General features: G+C 41.5%; 1 protein-coding gene across 3 annotated transcripts in view; it reads right to left on the bottom strand.

Moving 5' to 3' along the window:
* Nucleotides 1–4,213: 4,213 nt before the first annotated feature.
* The window catches only part of HACE1 (HECT domain and ankyrin repeat containing E3 ubiquitin protein ligase 1), a 36,325-nt gene continuing 19,798 nt past the window's right edge, over nucleotides 4,214–20,740 (bottom strand). For all 3 annotated transcript variants that reach the window (XM_082216613.1, XM_082216614.1, XM_082216615.1), the window contains 7 exons: nucleotides 20,473–20,622; nucleotides 19,750–19,946; nucleotides 13,491–13,622; nucleotides 12,819–12,917; nucleotides 12,513–12,583; nucleotides 5,899–6,012; nucleotides 4,214–5,357 (listed from right to left, as the gene is read on the bottom strand). In XM_082216613.1, coding sequence (XP_082072739.1) covers nucleotides 5,255–5,357; nucleotides 5,899–6,012; nucleotides 12,513–12,583; nucleotides 12,819–12,917; nucleotides 13,491–13,622; nucleotides 19,750–19,946; nucleotides 20,473–20,622 — 866 coding nt within the window. In that variant the 3' untranslated portion in view covers nucleotides 4,214–5,254. The remainder of the gene's footprint in view (nucleotides 5,358–5,898; nucleotides 6,013–12,512; nucleotides 12,584–12,818; nucleotides 12,918–13,490; nucleotides 13,623–19,749; nucleotides 19,947–20,472; nucleotides 20,623–20,740) is intronic.

Here is a 20,740-nt window from a genome sequence, read left to right as displayed (position 1 = left end):
CAATATTATTTCCAGCTGCTTTTGATAATGATAACCTGTGACTTTTGGTTATCAGTGCAAATTGTTTTTATTGTACCACAAGAACCTGTGCAATATTTTAATAATAATACTACGCCCATTATCCACTTAAACTTAATAAATTAAAACAAGCAACATTTGTTGACTGCCAAGTTTTTGAGCTTAGGGCTTTGAATTTGAGGTACACTAAAGAAGTCAAAATAGATCCTTCCTTCAAATCATGGCCATCCCTGGTAAGTCTTAGGAACCATCAACTTCAGCAAGTCACCATGATGGACCAATGTTGATGACAAGGATAGAAAAATACAGCTCTGTGCTGTTTTGTGCAGAGCGCCTGGAACTTTTTGCTGGCTCTCAGTGGCAGTCATAATGGCATCTTGAAAAACATAATCAGCATGATAAGATGCTAAAGTGCAGAAAAAGAATACAAGATTGTTTTGCAAATATGGAATCATAACACTGTCAAAATAGGAATGTTTCAAAGTTGAATAAATGCCAGGTAAGCAAGGATCCCAGTTACACTCTTCTCTAGTTAGATTATGGGCACCCACGGTCTACAACTTACATGGGTTTGCCTAGTTAAGTAATGAGCCTGTGGTAAAAGGTGTTTCGTGGTGGACTGCAGAGCGATAGGGGGCCAAATCTTCAATTAGAGAATAAAAAAGGGTAAGCTGAAGATTGTCATTCCAACCACCTTGATTGCTTTGCCAATGCAATTATAATGCCAGCCTTATGCCATTCTTAATCCGCATCATTTTCTAAGTACTATATGCTATCTTAAATTGCTTTCTGTTGCTGTTTTGCTTCAAAGGTCAGAATATCTTTATCTTCAGTAAGAAGATAGTCTTCTTATAGATATGTTTTGAATGAAGCATTGTACAGCAATTAGGCAACAGATTTATTTCAATTACCATCTTGAGTCTGTGATCTCTATTCCTGTTTATCCTCCAGGGTGGAGAACCTGCAACTCATCCCAGACCATGTGTCATTTTGAAGGAGGCTGCTGGGCATTCAGCAACAACGGGAGTGCCATGGGTTCCCACGCCTACTTTGCTCCCTGAGTTTCTAACGTGTAAATTCAAACCTCAATTAGATCACCCAATTAACAGCCCCCTCCCCGCACTGTTCTACTACAAAGGCTCACTGTAAATATTTATACATATGGTAGAATGAAGATACATCTCGAGTGAAGCTAGATATGGTGGACAACACATGCTGCTGTGGAAATGGGAAACTGCATATTAAGTTCTTTTTCCTATTCAGAGGAATGTGTGATAATGGAAAAGTGGGATGTGATGTCATCCTGCTTGACACATACCCAAAGCCCACTTCAAGCAGAAAATTATGTTCATCGTGGAATAGGGAAACGCACATAACAACATACACTTCCATTGATACAAACTATAGAAATGGTAGGAAAGGATGTGGCGAGAATAGTGTTGCTCTGTATGATAGAGAGGACATAGAGTCAATAGGGGCTACCTATTCTGCATTGACGGATGGTCCTGGGAGTAATTGCTGAGATCGTCTTGTTGGCTATGGACACTTCCATGCTGCAGTTTCATACAGCCCTTGCTTTCTTTAAGCCCCAGGCTTCCTGAAGCTTAGACTACAACTCCCATCATCCCTGACCACTGGCCATGCTGGCTGAGGATGGTGAGGGTTGTGGTCTGTGAGGACTCAGGGCTGGGAAAGAGTGTTTTAACCTGCACCCCAGTCTTAAGAAGCTTAGTACTTCTGAACCAACCATTCATACCTGTGTCATTCTGCCTTGAATTCGTAAGTGTTTTGTTTTACACAAAAAGTGCCGTGCATGGTTCTCCCCTTCCTCATTTAATGCCCGGAAGGTAGGGTTAAGCTGTGGGGAAGTGACTGGCCCAAGGTCACCCAAGGAGCTTCATAGGCGAGTGGGGATTTGAACCCTGGTTTCCCAGGCACTCCCTGGCACTGCACCAGACACTGGCTCTTAACACTGAATCTATTAATGAGACACATCTTTAAACATGAGTTGGTCAGAGGTGTAAGAAACCTTACACTGGGTCTGAACTGCGTCTCAGGGGCTAGAAGTGCATCGGCAGAAAGCAGGAGTAAGTAGTGGTAGACAAAAACATCTGAAGGACCATACTCCATATTTCTCCCAAGGCCTTTTTTAGGGGGGCACGGCTGGCTCAAAACAAAAACAGGGCTACTTTTAGTTTGTTTCCATATGAAGTAGCTGATCTAATGCATAACATCTTTTATCCAAGGCTTATTTAAGACATTTCTGTCCACATCAAACTATTGGGGTGATAAGAGATTAGATATCAAAATCAATAAAGCTGCCGCAGACTATGGAACAGATTATTGAAATACATTCTTACAAATAAACAGCGCTGAAATATTTGCACAACTCTGTACACCCACAAATTTACACCGAGTGGTTATCAGGTATTACTGTTCAGTCGGTTTTCTTTCCACCTCCCGATACTTTTGGAAGGGTGCGCTATATGCCCAAACAGTTCTAGAGTTCTTTTCTCTCTCTCTGAAGTGTTTAAAATTCAACCAGACAGTAGCAATTTTCTTTTAATCTAAGCAAACTGATGTGTCAAAGACAATCAGTATACTGAAGCTATCCCCAGAGAATCCTAATAATCCTGATGAATAGCCGTGCTCTCTAGAAAACTCAACCATTGAACTCTCGCCACCGGATGTCACAAGTACTTAAAGCTGAGGTGGGCAAAGCAGCCCAGGTCTCGTTCCCACAGAGCCCACCAGGTATCCATTAAAATATTATAGAAATGCCACAGCAGGCTAGATTTCAAACAAGAATTTGGGGGGTGATATATTTTGCAGGCTGGGGGTGTAAAGACGTAGATTTTTGCATTTGACACCACAGATGTGAGCTGCCGTATGTAGAGCAGCTTTTTCCTACACTGCGCAAGAAGCTGTGGGCCACATTGGAGTAGCACACCCAAGCCAGCATCATTTATCCTGGAGCTCTTCCCCATGTCAGCATCACTTAACCTGAAGACAGAGTGTGTTCGTATGGGGAGGAAACCCAGTGTGAGATCTTTTTCATGCTGGCCAGGCTGTCAGATTTAACCTTCACAGCAAAGGAAGGAACCATGCTGCAGGGGTGGCTTCTGTGCTCAGAAGATAACGTGCAATGGAGACCTTACTGGAATTTGAATGTATTGCCTAAAAATGGGTGTGATCTGTGTGTGGGAATTGCCTCCTTTGGGAATATGCACTGCATGATATCCAAGTCACACTGACTTGAGCCATAATCTGGAATGACTCCCAGTTTCAGAACTCTTTCCAGAGGGCTTTACTGGTTATTTCTCTCACACACTTGCTCTTTTTTTATATATACTAGATTTTTCTAACAACAGTACAGTGGTACCTCGGGTTAAGAACTTAATTCGTTCTGGAGGTCTGTTCTTAACCTGAAGCTGTTCTTAACCTGAAGCACCACTTTAGCTAATGGGGCCTCCTGCTGCCGCTGCGCCACTGGTGTGCGATTTCTGCTCTCATCCTGAAGCAAAATTCTTAACCCGAGGTAATATTTCTGGGTTAGCGGAGGCTGTAACCTGAGGCGTATGTAACCTGAAGCGTATGTAACCCGAGGTACCACTGTAGTAACAATGCAACTGATATGTTGTAAAAGAAACACCCACCAAAGTTTATTGTCGCTCTATCCAAGCCTTGATTCTCGATATGGCATGTAGAACATGAGTCATTCTTTAGTGCTTTTGCAAATTAGATGCAAAGCTTTCAGATCTAAAAGATGCGTGCAGGGCGAAACCCGGTAAAATACTTCTGGGTTTGCCGGGCGCGCATCCCAAAGTTTACATAACCAGAGGGTTACATAAGCGGAGGTACGACTGTACTTGAGAACCATCCTACTCATTCTTCCAAGTGCAGTCTTGGTCACCTGCCCCAAAGTCCTGACTTAACAGCACCATTTATACCCCAAGTCATTTATTGGAAAGTAAATTCCACTGACTCAAAGGGAATGTGCTTCCTGGTTAATATGTATAAGATGTCAGGAGAAAGGTGTCAAACACTTGTTAGGTCCTAGGCCTTTATTTATTTTGTGCTCTGCTATAGAAACTACTCAAAACCTGTCTGTTTATTTAAAGAAGCAGATATGAAACTTTGAAGAGCATCTAAATAAGCATGGACAGACTCACAAACATGACCAATCAGTAGTAAGTTACAATAAAATATTTAACTTTAATGCATACTTTTCACACAGCTCAGGCCTGAGAAATGTATTGTCCAAATAAAAGGATTCATTCCTTTAAAATATATACAAACTCTGGAGGGGCATGAAGTCACTGACGCTTCAGTGGTGCTTGAATAGTGTTGTACATCTGAAGTGTAGAATATAAATTATATCCCCCCCCCTCCAGAAGTTAAACTTCTTTGCTGACAACAGAACAGACTTTTAAAAATGTTTAGATCGGTATTAAAATACTATAAAGCTAAAAAAACGTTTTTTGTGACAGTTTCATTAAGGTAAACAGAACAAAAAATACATCAGATTTGGTATTTTGCATCATAGTTTTTTGAACTTTCTGTACAATGCTCCCTAGAGAAAAATAAATAAATGGCATTTTTTTTCCCATGCAAGATAATGCATGGTCAAAGGCAGCGGCTGAGATTTTGCACCAGTTCCCCCGGTGCTTATTATTTTTATTTCAATGAAATAGATTGGGCTTAATGCATTGGCTCTCAAACTGCCCTTTAACTGTGACCCATAGACAAGGCCACAGGAAGTGAATATCCAATACAAATCTATGGCGCAAACTAGTGACTGAGTGGCAGCATTGAAAGTTCCTGGTGGCCACGTCTGAGAAATCCTGACCCACCAAGTGTATACCAGATTGCAGCCCTCATGAGTAATTGGCCTTTGAGTAGGAGGGAAAGCACCAAGTTGAAAGATCTGATAAAGAGCAGGCAGAATCATAATGGGGGAAACCTCATATTTGAGAGATGAAAGGGAAAAGTATGACATGCTTAATACAGAACTCCCATTTAAAAACTGAAGCGAGAATGTACTCGGTATACCATGAAACAGCTATCTCAAGATCAGGATGAGATACAGGAAGAGGGAAAACTGGATAAATTGCAATGGAAGTCAATCCCGCTCACGGACTGCGAAATCAAGTTGTTTTCCAGCCAACATCATCTTCTTATTGACTTCTGCCACTCTGAATTCCACATCGGTAATCAGAGGGGTTGTCTGACTTCATTATGCCATCGTATAACCGTAGCTTCCGCAGTGTAACGCCACAAGAAGCCTGTCCTTAAGGATCTCTTTTTGGGGGTACTCGGGCAGCTTCAGCATGTTGATACTAAAACGAAAGAGGAAAGCATCCCTTTAAGAATATGCAATCTGGAGGGAAACATTTGTCTTGCACAAGATAATCAACGCTAAACACCGCACTCTCAAATCTGCATTCAGATCCGAAAGCCTTGAAAATGAAGTTTACAGGGAGAAAACGCACTGCTGCATTGCAGTCCCCCTTAGTATTCAGATGTTCGCCAGGTGGGGGGAAAGAAATTTCTCTTAGCTTAAAAGAAAAAGAAAAGCAATATAGCAATTTAACATGAAGTATCCTTTAGTGAGATTGTACTGCTGCCCATTAAAACTATACAACAAGTTTGATTTCTTTCTTCAACAGTGTGGAAGAAATAATTGAAACACCTATAGCTTATGACTAGAACAACCAGATCTGCTTTGGCTAATGATACTGACCAGAGGCATTTCTCTGATGAGCTTATACGAAGATATAATTCTGATCTTGAAGAATTCTTGCCCCTCTCAACAAAAGGAAAACAAATGAAAAACAAAGGGATGTTCTCAATGCATTTAAATGAGGCTATTTAACCTACCATGTGCTTGATGTTGGTAGAAGATTTGGGGTATATGGCACAGCAGCAATTGTGAAATTTTGCAATCCACTACCACCCATTATGTGGGCGAAGCCACCATGGGGCACCCTGGAACTAGAAACACAAATAAGGCATTAAAATTCGTGTTAAAAAATTATTTACTGCAGTTATGAGTATGCATGTTAGATATACTATCAGTATGTATTAAAATTCTGCCAATTGCATCCTGTTTCTGCAGTACAAGTTACAGTGTGTGGGTCGGCCTTCCCAAACTGCTGCCCCCCCCAAAAAAAATGGCTGGAGACAGAGAGTTGTAGCATCAGCAGGGCACCAAACTGGGGAAGACTAGCCTGGATCAAGGCCGCTAAGAGGAGAACTAGACAGAAAGGTGCGCAGAAGGGTGCTCAAAGTTAGGACGGAGGCAAGGTCATATGCAGAAGCCCTGCCCCATATGTCCTACATTCATTGGGCCCCCACTGCCTCAACTCAGTTCCTAACTTTCCCCTTTTTTAAAAAAGGAGATGTGCAAAGCGCTTGAACATGAGTAGAGTCCTCTGTGAAATTAGGATCCCCAATTAATTAGAGCAAATGCCTGAGTACATCTTTAGTCGAGGCAAAAATAGCAACCTGATGTCAAACTAATGTGTAACTGTATTTCTCAGTAGCCTTCAGGAATGTGGGGGTGGGGAACATAATGTCCCAGGAGAGGGAACCTTACAGAGATTGCTATTTTTTGCGGGCAACCCTGTGTTCCTTATCATATGCAGGTCAACCTATTATCATTCCCTCATTATACTAAAACCAGTCAACAATTCCTAATAATTTCCTATGCAAAGGCCTCGGTTTTGTACAGAGCTAAAATTCGCATTTTAGCTTCCAGCGGAACTATGAAAGTTAGCTAAGCATCCTGTTATATCACTGCAAACAAACAAATAAGACATTAAAATACCCCCAAAGTGAAGTACTAACCAGTATCCAATGCAAAGGTTTCACATGAAATAGAAACTGGAATGCAAGATTTCCAGGTTTCAAAACTAAATTTTAACATGAGCTTGCTTTTAAAAAACGCATCCATATCAGCAAAGCAATAGACTTTGCAAGAGAGTTCACAAGGCAGGACTGAAAGTGGATTTCATTTTCACCTCATAGATGCGTTTAGGAGCATACAGAATTAAACATAAAAACTGGGTATTTGTTTTCCTCACAAGAAATATTTAGAAATATTTCACCCTTAATCATCAACAAAGTCTTCTTTTAAGAAAGATGTTGCATTAGGCATCCTGCAGTTTTCTCCTCCTATGACTTATTTTAGCAAAGTTCAGCAACGATTTCATATCTAAACTCTTCAAGAGCTGGAATTTCAGCAGCTGGTATTCCTTTCCTATATTCAGTTTTACAGTGGTGCCTCACAAGACGAAATTAATCCTTTCCGCGAGTCTCTTCGTCTTGCGGCTTTTTCATATTGCGAAGCACGGCTATTAGCGGCTTAGCGGCTATTAACGGCTTAGCGGCTTTAAGAAAAAGGAAACAAACTCGCAAGAACTCGCAAGACGTTTCGTCTTGCAAAGCAAGCCCATAGGGAAATTTGTCTTGCGGAACGACTGAAAAAACGGAAAACTCTTTCGTCTTGCGCGTTTTTCGTCTTTCGAGGAATTCGTCTTGCGAGGAACCACTGTACAGATGTATCTCATAGATGCTTTTAATTATGGTATCTTTACATCATTCACTCTAGGAGCCCAGGGCTCCTAGATATGTTACCTTTACTGACACATCACAAAGGGTTTTGTATTTATTTAAAAACATGTCTGTGCCACTTTTTCAAATGTTGGCTCACAGATAAAACATAGGATTATTTTTCATCACTGTCCCATATGCACAGAATGACAGGATCAGAACCCACAGCACAACCAACATTTATTTGTTATGTTTGTGGTCCTTCCATCCTCCCAAAGGGAGCCCAGGGCAACACACATACAATCCAACACAGTAGCAAAATGAAATGTTTGAAAACACTCAAATGAAACCTGAAATAAAACAATACAGCAAGGTTTAGTTTAGTTCCAAACGGAACATGATTTAGTCCCAAAACTTCCTGTTTTGTCTGTTTGATTACCCTTTTAGTTATACTGCCAGAAAGCAATAATTCAGTTGTGGATACACTACAAGTATCTTTTTTTAGTAAAGAATGAAGCCAAGCATCATCTGTGCTTTCCTCATTTTCCTTTGGCACTCCCTTTTATACCTGTTGTCATAAAAAGCTTTTATTTCCTATCTGTCTGGTTTCTTGCTTCCAATCATGAGGTTTTTAAAAAAGATGATCCACATGAATTTGCTTTTTCAATTCCTTCCTGGCTTACGTTGCATCTGAGAAAAAGTTGGTTGCCATATGTGCCGTGTTTAATCCCCATTTGGAAGATGTTCACTTTGAAAAAGGTTTTACAGCTTCATCATCATTCTGGCATCCCTTTATGGATATGGATGTGTGTGTGCATTCCTAATTGGGATAAAAGTCTCTCTTCTCTGAACCTTTATTTCAGGCACTTTAAATAACCTCCACAGCCTTTCCCAATAAACAGCTCCAATTCACCACACACAATATATTCATTCTAAAACAGTAACATATTCAAGCATTCCTTCTCTTGAGAAGCGCCAGCAAAAATATATTCCGCAAGTTTATATGTTCTGAATGATGCTGAAATATGATAAGGAGCTGAAGCGGTGTGTGTGTGTGTGTGTGTGTGTGTGTGTGTGTGTGTGAGAGAGAGAGAGAGAGAGAGAGAGAGAGAGAGAGAGAGAGAGAGAGTTTTTTGCTTCTTTTCTAAAACACCTCCTTACACTTTCTAAGACAGGCCCAGGGAACCTGTGGTACTCATGAAAATTTTCAAGCAAATAGGGGAAACCTGAAGTGAAATAAAGGGGTAGAGCAATGAAAGAAAGAGGTAGAAGACATCCCACTGCCAATTTCAGCCCTTGACAGAATACCCTCTAGAGAATATGGGCCCTGACATGGAAGGGGAAAAGTTTTCCCGTTCCTGTTCTACAGCATAACCCAATAAAATTTTCCCACTATGACAAAGATTCCTCCTTCCCAGTTCTACAAGCCTTGCTTATTTCAAACTTTTAATGCCATTTTTGTCTAGAGCAGTTACCTTCCAAAAGCTATTCTTCCTTTTTTTTCTCTGCTGGCTACACAGATGCTGAAAGAGTCCCCACACTTGGGTGGGGGCATTATTAGGCAATGGTCTATTATAATAATCCTTAAGCATTTCACTTTTAATGCAAACAAGCATTTGGGTGCCCTTTTCTTAAATTTTTTACCACATATTTGCATGGTGGTGGTGCAGCAGCAGCATCCCATACTGGATTGCATTGTGACCTAGTAGTAGACGTTCAATGGTCTACCAGGTTCCTATTTCATACATTAGAAGTCATGTACAAACAGCAGGGCATTGCTAGAGGATGGGCTATGGAAACTAAGCCATGGGTCCTTTGTTCCATGCCCCACATCTCCAACCCTAACCCTTCCCCACTGTAAAACTATTTCTTTTAAAAAAAACAACCAGGGTAATTAGGCATGCTACAAACCACAGTGCTGGTAAGACAACCATCTGCAATTCTAATTCATCCAGAGACACTTGTTTTAGTTTTAAATTGTCATTCTTTTCAACACATCACTGGTCGGTTTGAGGGGCCAATCCACACACAGTTTACTGGGCCCAGACAATCCCGATGACTCAGCATAGATCAGAGTAAACCCAAGAGAAGGTTTTTCCCCCTCTGAAAGACAGTCTAAATCTGCAACTATACATATAGATTAGCTTATGTTTTGATTTTTCTGTTGTTTAATAGATGGGTTGCAACAGGCAGAGGGCCTGAGAGAATGAAACCATAAGCCAAATCACCTGGCCAGGTACACAGACAACAGTTTCTTTCACCTGTCACTGATCAAGGTGTTGTGTTTTTTGTAAAATTCCACTTCATAGCTAAATGCACCAACTGTTAACACGTAGCTATGCAAAAGGAAACTTGAGTTTGTAGCACCATATTGAAGAAAAAACCCACAATACCATTGCAACTAGGCAATTAGTTGGTACTAATAAAATCCCAAAGAGTATTAAATAACCAAAGGCTACTGGATATCTTCTGCTGACATTTATAGGGAGGAAGCAAACTTATGCCAGAATGTATATGAAACAGAGCAGCCTTCTAAAACTCTAAAGTCAAATGCATCCCCATGCTACTATTATATCCACAGTGGAATTACACTCTTATTACATGTGACGTAACAAAAATTAAAAGAAAGAGAAGCACAAGATATGCTTAGGACACTTCTGCAAAATAATACCTATCATTGTTATTATCTTAGATCAATCTATCATTGTTATTATCTTAGATCAATAAAATTAATTTGATGGTTTCTGGCTGCGAAAGGAAATTTGATTGCTCTCTCAAGTGGCACTAAATGTTTACTCAGGTTTTAGGATAAACTTGTGATCCAGATGCTGAACAGAGAGAGCCAAGCAGCTAATAGCAGATCTGGACACAATTCATAGTTAAACACACACATACACAGCTTTTAGAAAGCAATTTAAATGGGTTACAGAAAGACAGGCTTGACAAACATCAAGAAAGACTTGTCACACACAACACACAGGATTTACAAATGGGATTTTGCTCATACTGAAAATAAGCCAAACCCCTTCACAGACAAATTCAGCGTAGTGGAAGCTTAGAATATTTTTAGGATAGGAGGTGTATCATCATTCCTCATCGATAATGAAGTCATAACTCACTGTTCATAAGTAGATTCATAAATATGCTTTATAAACAGTCAATTTAATGACCTCACAGAAAGCTTGCTCAACATTAATCAGATTTCATGTTTGAAACATGAAATATGACAATCCCCTTTTTGATCTCTTGGTCCTGTTGTCTTAAATGAAAACAGATGCCTAACACATTTCAGATACCAAATGCATAACAAAAGAACATGTTTTAGAAATAGCTTTTTATAAGCAATTATAGTAGACCAAGGACCCAAGAAGACAATATGTGAAATACATGATTTCACCAATAGACTCTACATGGGGTGGGTGTAAGTATATAAGAACCAGGGCTATCGCAAGAAAGGGAGGTTAACTCTTTTCCCTCACTCAACAAAACTGCAATCAACAACAACCTACAAAATTCCAGCCCCCTGCTGCTATATTCCACAGAAAGGAAGTTGCATTAAGAGATCTCATAGTTGCTCCTTAATAAAGCAACAGGAGAGGAGGAGATCAGAAACGGGAAATGTAATAATGCATTCCAATATCACCTAGCAACCCTAATAGTTATTTTACATTCAGCAGCTCCAAGGCCCAGTGATTTCTCACTCTGCTAAAACCTGGTTGGCCTCTTTAGTCAGTTGTAGTCTTTTCCATCAAATGTGAATAAGCTTGTGTAATACCAACAAAAACAACAATGTGAAGCTTGATTTCATGCTAGCAAGTGGACCACTGAACCAAAGGAAGAGGAGTTATATGGATTAATAAAAATGGAGCTTTATGGGTTGGAGAGAAACCAAGAAGAGGAAAGACTGAAAGAACAGTTTCCCCCATTAACAGCAGTGAAACAACTTCAGCCACAAAGTCTAGAAAAAAATTCACAAGTTTCTTAAGGCCTTTCTTACTGCTACAAGAGCAGGTAACATAGGCTGCAACGCTAATATTACTTACCTGGGCATAAGCCTCATTAAAGTAAACAGAGTTTGGATTTGATATCATGCTTTATCACTACCCAAAGGAGTCTCAAAGCGGCTAACATTCTCCTTTCCCTTCCTCCCCCACAACAAACACTCTGTGAGATGAGTGGGGCTGAGAGACTTCACAGAAGTGTGACTGACCCAAGGTCACCCAGCAGCTGCATGTGGAGGAGCGGTTCCCCAGGTTACGAGACTACCGCTCTTAACCACTACACCACACTGGCTCTCAGGAGTTATGTCTGAGCAGACATGGTGAGGATTTCAGTGCTATGTGAAAAGCATGTTATCAACCAAATATTTCATAGAATCATAGAGTTGGAAGAGACCACAAGGGCCATCGAGTCCAACCCCCTGCCAAGCAGGAAACACCATCAGAGCACTCCTGACATATGGTTGTCAAGCCTCTGCTTAAAGACCTCCAAAGAAGGAGACTCCACCACGCTCCTTGGCAGCAAATTCCACTGTCGAACAGCTCTTACTGTCAGGAAGTTCTTCCTAATGTTTTGGTTGTTCCTCAAGGAAGAGGCCCCAAAGCACATTTATGCAGTTGCCAGAATACTAAAACTAGAACCTGGTTTTGTTGAAACAGGATTGGTAATAACTCCAAAAAGAGAAAAGCATATGATGCAGAATTAATACATGGGGGTTACAAAAGTTGATGGCAGAAAATTTTCAACCACTTGACCAAGGATTAATCAGCCATGATGTTGGCATATAAGTAAGATGGTGGACATTTCAGACCTGACAATCAATATGCCATTGAGTGGATATGACTAAATGAATTGGATGACACAACTCTGTGTATTATAAAGTATCCTCAATGAATGACTATCTGAAATGTTACCAATAAATGTTACAAAAGGGTACTCACCTCCCAGTGACAAACTGCAACAACAATACTCGCTCCTCCTGACTCAGTTCTTCTACAACTTCCCAAAACCACTAGATGAAGAAAACATATTAAAAAAATCTAAGCTGGTTTCTTTTTCGACTGTACATGAGCCAAAAGATGGACAAGCTTATACATTTGATGTTTTAAGTTATGGAAATTAATAGCTGCTTGATTCAAATAACTCGGTTATGCATCATTCTCACAATACTATTTTAACCCGGAAGTTAGTCTTTTAAATACACAATTGTTATCTAATTGCCCATATCCAGTTCATGGAGATCTTACCTGAATAACAGTGTCATCTCTTTCATAACCACTTGTATATTCTGTATTTTTGATCCAGTCACTGACATCAATTTCCGGCATGCCTGAAAGCAGCAGTTCCTTCAAAAAATGAAAATAACCAAACCAAAATGGTGAATTTGCCAGGCAATTTTAATTTGAAAACAGCTGGTGTTAATCTGATACAATTTTAAGCTGTTTTCTTAAAAAAGAGCTCCAATACTATTTCAAATATTGTTACTATGATCCAAAATAGGGGGCATTGCAACAAATAAATGTTTTCATTAATGGATACAGAAGTTCAGAGTCACGTGAACTAAACCAGATCTTGAGGGTTTAAAGAAAAACCAAGCTGCATAAAACACTGTACCCATCGCCAACAAAATTAAGTGAAATGCTGAGCCATGTTTTTCTTCAATGGTCAGTCAGCTGATGCCAGCCCCCTGCAGTATCAGGTGAGGGGGCTGGGGACCTTGCAGTGCACGAGCAGAGGGAAATAGATTAACACTGCTCTCTTCCCCATTCTGCTAACAGAAGCCTTGCTACCAGCTGAGCGACACGGCGGGATGCAATCCTGAAACCAGATAGCTTCAATACCATCCAATTACAGACATTATGGCTGTTCTATCACACTGAATGCTATCTGACACGACTTAGATGGACCATTTTACTTACCAGTTCATATTCATCAAATAACTGTATCAGAGAAGCTGGAATGAACATATGGAAGCCTTGGAGAAATGCATTTATTTGAGGCTGAATGGCTCTTGTCATTCGAAGTTCAGTAACAAGTTGAACGTATTCTGCCTGAAAAGGTATATAGTTATGTGACACATACAAATCCAATCCAATTTGACCAGTGCTTTATTCGCTCATCTGAAACCAGTTCTGGTCAATCTGTAATCTAGAAAGGCGTAAAAGTTAGACGGAAAATTTAAGAATGTGTTTGGTACAAGGAAGGCCGTTAAATACTGGGCGACAAAGTCTTGTGAAGCCCATTTATTTGACATGTATTTACAGACTTCTTTGGAATTATAACTTTTTTGGAATTAAAACATTAACTTATTTAACAACATGGTTAGCAACTATTTAGACAGTAACATTTATTATACTGTTTTAGATGCCTGCTAAAAACTTGTTTATTTGAAGACTTTCCAGATGCAATTTAGTTTTTTTGCTTTTATATTTTACTGATTTCATCTGTGTACATAATTGATAACATATATATATATATATATATATATATATATATATATATATATATATTGCTTAGAATTTTATTTAGAAAAAATTACAATGAACTACAGTGGTACCTTGGTTTACGAACTTAATCCATTCCAGAAGTCTGTTCTAAAACCAAAGTGTTCTTAAACCAAGGCGTGCTTTCCCATAGCAGCGGGGGACTCAATTTACACTCAACAGGAAGTGGAACATGTTCTGCTTCCAAGGCAAAGTTCACAAACCCCAAAACACCTACTTCCAGGTTTGCAGCGTTCTTAATCCAAGTTGTTCATAAACTAAGCTGTTCTTAAACCAAGGTACGACTGTACATAGCAGTTATGATACAATTATCAGAATACTGAAGGGAAGACTTTGGTGAGTGTACTGCATACCTATGATTGTTCGCATACTTATGGTTCTTTATACTTCTCTCTCTGCACGTGTTGCACAGACGCCAGTAAATAGTTTTTCACACTGTTTTCTACCAAGTTCTGTTGGTACACTTCCCAATTCTCTCTTCCCCTCTGCTCAAACTTCTCACCACTGCTTAATGGGTCTTAGAGCAGAAAGTTTCTCAGTGGCCAGTCAGAAATCCAGCACTCAAGCCTAGCTTGATGTGGGCAGATTGGCCCCCAGTGCCTAATGAACCAGCGGTTCTTCCCTTTCTTCTATAAGGGTCTTTGTTGTTAATAAACCTGGAAAGCGCTTGATTTGAAGCAAGCAGAACTATATCAATTTGAGGAGGTTTACTGTGCCCTCATGAACATTTACGCTTGTCACAAACAAAGCACAGTAACTCTGGCGGCACTGTAATAATAACAGCAATGTATGGGGAGCTTACAAAGTAGCGTAAGCTTTAAAAGGCAGCTGCAATCAAAGAGCTTACTGCCCAAGCTCCAACAGAGGAGATGGAAGGAATAGGCAACCGAAGCATAACGGAGAGAGGTGTGGAAGCTGGCCTTTTCAGAAATAATTCCATTGTACAGGTAGTATAGAATTAACAACAACAACAACAACAACAACCTGCCCATCTGGCTGGGTTTCCCAAGCCACTGAGCAGCTTACAGCACATATGAAACGTAATAGAAGGTCAAACATTAAAAACTTCCCAATACAAGGCTCCTTCAGATGGCTTCTAAAAGTTGTGTAGTTCTTGACATCTGATGGGAGGGTGTTCTACAGGGCGGGCACCACTGCCAAGAAGGCCTTCTGCCTGGATCCCTGTAACCAGTGCTTTTTTTTCCTGGGGGACACAGGGGTATGCATGCCCCTAAATATTTTCTGAATCTCTGTACTTTTGTCCATTTACTTTATTTATTTATTTATTTATTTATTTATTTATTTATTTAATTTTATTTTATTTTTCCCAGTTTGAACTACAGCATAAAATGAGAGTACCTCTAAACATTTTTTAAGAAAAAAAAGCACTGCCTGTAACTACACTTCTCATAGTGAGGGAACTGCCAGAAGACCCTCAGAGGTGGACCTCAGTGTCCGGGCTGAGCGATGGGCGGGTAGACATTCTTCAGGTATTCTGGGCCGAGGCCATTTAGGGCTTTAAAGGTCAGCACCAACACTTTGAATTGTGCTCGGATATGTACTGGGAACCAGTGAACATCCTTAAGGAACAGTGTTATATAGTCCTGGAGGCCAGGCCCCAGTCTCAGGGTTCTGTGCCCACCCCCTGAATGTGAATTTAGGCAAGATGCGCTCATATAATTGGTTCACCCTTTCCCCCATCAACTCATGAAAGGATTTATCCGCACAAACACCTGCATGGAACCCCAAATATTACTTTCTCCCTTTTTTGAGCAGCATATTTTCTACCCTATTCTTCGAATGACCCAAATTATCTTCCAACCCCCCTATCCCCAAACAAACCAATTAATCACAAACAGCAGGAAAGGCATACGACATTCTAGTAAGATGTAACATTTATCCATAGACCCAGATAAATGCATTGGCAGTCAAAGGTGCATGTACTGTACATGCAAGCTCACATATTTTGCATTTTTGTAAGACTCAACCACTATCTGTTTTGTCATAAAAGTATACCATGTTCTGAACATTTGTGGAGATCCCCAGAGGCCCAGTTCTATAATCAACAGGATGTTCACATTTTAAGAACATCTGTACTTCAAACCTGTTAGAAATGTGAACACTTTTGAAAAAATATTTGAGCAGCTTAACAGGTGCTGAGGCAAGCTATTTCAAGGTATGCAGGACCTGATTTGAAAAGATATGAAAATCCCTGAAGTCGTACAATTCTGGCTTATACTTTTAAAATGTTTTACTCTTTTCTACCATGCCCAAAATAAGTTCCAAAGGAAAAGAATCACGAGGCAGGATAAAGACAGAGCCAAAAGTGCTGAACTAAAAGCTATGGGGGTCCATGCCGAACTTAATGCTGCGTTTTTGCTGCATCTGACCTATATATGAGGCAGGTCCTTCAGAGGAAAGCAAATACTGAAACAGAGACAAGTATTCCTCATCTATTCTCCTACTGCTGCATAATGCACGTAACACCTTTCTTCCTCGTGTTGCAGTTTTACAAGTCATTGCAATTTAAGCTTTCTCAAGTATTGTGAATGTAACTACCGATGTCTTTATCAGGCAGTGACATAGCAACAACCCCCAGTAGCTTGGTCCAAAAGCTAATTACAAAAGAGCATGAGACAAAAATTGTACAGAGGTTCCTACCACAAAAATGCAAATGGTGTGCTTATGATTTTACTGCGTTCAGACTGAACATTATACAAATCTGGTTTGCCTACAGTCATCATAGTCAGCGACCACAGATCCCAACAGCACTAAAGTTATTACTGGAGGCCACCACCTATGCGGAACAGGCATGGCTATGAATCTTCAAATCTGCAGTGAGAATAATAATAATAATAATAATAATAATAATAATAATAATAATAATTTATTATTTATACCCCGCCCATCCGGTAGGGTTTCCCTAGCCACTCTGGGCGGCTCCCAACAGATTAAAAACAGAATAAAACATCAAAGATTAAAATCTTCCCTAAACAGGAAAGGATGTTTGTAGGGATATATAAAGGCCATTTCCAGAAGTCTTTCAGTGCTGAGAGTCACATTACTAACAGGTCCCAACAACTATACAGACCCTAAGGTCGGTATCCAGGAAGGGGTGTGTGTGTGGTGCATAGCTGTCAACTTACAGATTTGAAAATAAGGGACCAGCAGCCTCGAAATTAAGGGATCAGCTGCCAAAATAAGGGGTTTTCCAAGCACAGGTATGTTCAGCTTCTGAGCCCCTCCGAGCCAAAGGCAGAAAGCCCAGCCAGCAGCCAAACGAAGCCTCAAACGGCGGTTCCCACAGCGCAGCAACCCGGCAAAGGGGATGCAGCAAGGAAAACCACCGTCACCTCTCCCCTGGAAAGCGTTGAGCATAGGCAAGTCCACAGGCAATGCGGCCGATTTGATCGGCACAAGGCATGCAGGCTCCACCCTCCAGTCATTCTTTAGACTCCTTATTGGGTGAGCAACGCAGCCAAGCAACACAGTTGGAGCCTCCCTCCTCCCTGGCCAGCAGGGAGGGAGGGAGAGGAGCTGCTTCCTTTGAAACCAGGGAAATTTAAGGGACATCATTAATAAGGGACAGCAGCGGGACATGGCGCTGGGATAAGGGACTTTCCTGCCAAATAAGGGACGATTGACAGCTATGGTGCGGTGGGTGCGGTTCACCCCGTGTGTCATCACTGAGGGGGTGACAAAATGCCGGGCGGCACTCACCCCAGGGCCTGCAGCGCGCCTGAGCCATGCATCTCTCCTGGGAGAGACGCGGAGGCTAGGGCGTGCGCAGGCTCTGCGCTGCCAAAACTGTCTGCCCGCTGCCTCCCCCCCAGCTGTAGGGTGGCTGAGTGAGAGGAGGCAGACAGACACTGGAGGGCCAGCAGTGTGCCCCATTGAATTCCAGTTGTTAAGGACAGAAGCCAGGCCAATAGCCCCTCTCGTCCAGCATCCTGTTCTCACAGAGGCCGACCAGATGCCTTTGGGAAGTGAGCAAGCAAGACCTGAGCGCAACAGCCCTCTACCCACCTATGATGCTCAGCAGCTAATATTCAGAAGCAGACCACTTCTGACTGGGGAGGTGGAGCATAGACTTCATGGGCAGCAGCTAGTAGTGGTAGTTTGATGCATCACATTCACCCTTCCTCACAAACAAACAGTATTATAAATACTGGAAGCAAGGACAATATTTGCCTTTTTTCACAGGCACTCTACAACGCACTGTATTTTTCGCCCCATAGGATGCACCGGCCCATAAGGCGCACCTAGTTTTTTTGGGGGGGAATAAAAGGGGGGAATTATTTTTTCCCCAGGTGCAGGGCTGGGGCGGGGGAAGCCCGAACTTCCCCGGACCCCAGAACAGGCAGGTCTCCACAAGCCGTGGGAGCCCAGCGCCGGGCTCCCACTGCTTGCAGAGAGCTGCGCGAAGCCTGGAGAGTCCGAGAGCGATGGCGAAGTTGCACGCAGCTTTGCCGTCGCTCTCAGAACTTGCGGGGCTGGGGAAGTCGGAGCTTCCCCCGACCTCAGCCCCCAGAACGGGTCCCAGAGCGATGGCGAAGTTGCGCGCAGCTTCACCATCGCTCCTGGAGCTTGCCGGGCTGGGGGGTTAGCTTCCTGAAGCCTGGAGAGCGAGAGCCTGCATTCGCCCCATAGGACGCACACACATTTCCCCTTCATTTTTGGAGGGGAAAAAGTGCGTCCTATAGGGAGAAAAATACGGTAACTCTTCAACGACCAGAATGTTCATCTTCATGCACAATGTGGAGAATAGTAGTCTACTTGGCTACCATAAAACGTTAAAAAGATCAAGACACAGGATAGCACAAACAGGTATTACCTGCACAAAACTCTCTTTTGTTTCAACAGAAATTAGAGTCCTGCATTATGAAAACATCGAAAGCGCCAAAAACACAACCAAGTGACACCAAGTGGCTGTTGGCTAACATGGCAGGTGGGTAGTCTAAAAAGATTCAGCATGGAAATGTAAAACCAAAATGGATATCCACACGCAGAGATCTTCCTGAGAAGGATATTTAGGCCGAAAACATGGTGCCCTTTTGCCTGGGAGTAAGTCCCATGAATTCAATAGGACTTGCTTCGGAGCAGTTGTGTGCATTGGGTATGGTTACTCGGTAGTGAAGCAGAGATACTCTATGCATGCTCAGAGGTTCTTAATCCACATTAAGGACACGAAGAGTCCCTAACTAAACCACAGCAAGACCCAGATGAAGTTAAGCCCTCTACATTGGCAGCTATTCTAGAATGTGCTAGGGTTCTTCTGATATTTGTTAAAAACATCTCTCTTTACTCAGACTTCCCCCAACGATCCCCTTCATTTGTCCTATATTTTCTGATTATATCTGTGGCATGTGAGTTTCAGATGATGATTTTAATGAATGTGGCAAGGGATATAGAAATGTTTCTGAACAAGCTGCTACAGGCTCATCCAGCGGGCTTGCTGCAAGAAATTCAGATCGTACTGTGTACCTGTGCCTCAAATGTTGCTTTGCTTCAGTCTTCTGGAGAGGTCAAAATAGGACAGGAGCACAATCTCAGTAATAGGTCCTGTTTTTGTTCAGGGCACATTATACTTCACGGAAAACCACCCTGCCGCCACAGGTCTCAGCTAGAAAGGGTCAAGAGGCGTCAAATGCAAATATAACCCAAAACAACTCACTTTGTTTTCTTGTGTGACAATTATACTTGCACCCCCTGGTTTCAAAGGCACTTCCTCCATTGCTCCAAACACATCCGTCTCAACAGAGAAGGTCAGCTCCAGCCCCAAGTCACTGATGTCATTATCTAGAATCCACTGCAAGTTCTTGCCATACTCTGGATCAATAGATGCCACGTCTTGGTAGTTTACAGGAATGCCTTGGGAAAACGCAAAGAAAAATCCCTTCATGCCTGCTAGTTCAGGAACGGTTTTTGCTGTGTTCTGTTTTATTTGTGGTAAAGCACTGCCATCTACAGACACACTGAAACAGTGCAGGACAGCAGGGATAGCAGATATATAACAGCCATATAATCCATAAACAAATGTTTTCCAGTAAACTGTTAATTTAGCAGCTGCTCTGATTTTACCATTCATTCCAACAGGTGTGAATTTGACCCAATAGTTTAGCAAGTTAAATTAAAAAGCCAAAACAAATCTAAAAGGAGGACGGGGGCAGACATGAAGCATGTTTTCATTTTTTTTAAAAAAAAAGTTCTGTTGCAAATTGCTGCTGAGGTCCACAGCATCCCTCTTAGTACAGGAGGGTCTTTATAACAACCTAACTCTTGCTGAGCTCAGGAACGGGGTAAGAATGAAATTTAAATACAGTGCAAGACATCTCTTTAGCCAGACTGCATGATACACTGCGCATCACGAGAAGATTCAAGACTGCTGGAACCATACCAAGAATATGCTTGTAGAATGACCTTGTGAAGTAAATGTTGACCAGCTGTCTGTGATTCAGTGCTAAGCCCAAGATCTGTCCAGCAAATCTGAAGTAGTTCAAGTGATCAGGATTTACAGAAGAGTTGCTATTTGGCTGGAAAGTGGTTCCTATTGTCAAAATAATGTAAGTATTAGGTTTCACTTACAGGCTTTCAGACTGTCTAAAACACTAACATTTGATTTGTTTTCTGTAATTCAGCATCAGTACAAAAGAAAATGTGGCCTG

The sequence above is a fragment of the Podarcis vaucheri genome, assembly GCF_965113315.1.
Source record: "Podarcis vaucheri genome assembly, chromosome: 3".
Classification (NCBI taxonomy): domain Eukaryota; kingdom Metazoa; phylum Chordata; class Lepidosauria; order Squamata; family Lacertidae; genus Podarcis; species Podarcis vaucheri.
Note: the sequence above shows the minus strand (reverse complement) of the source record. Positions and strands in the feature narration are given on the sequence as shown.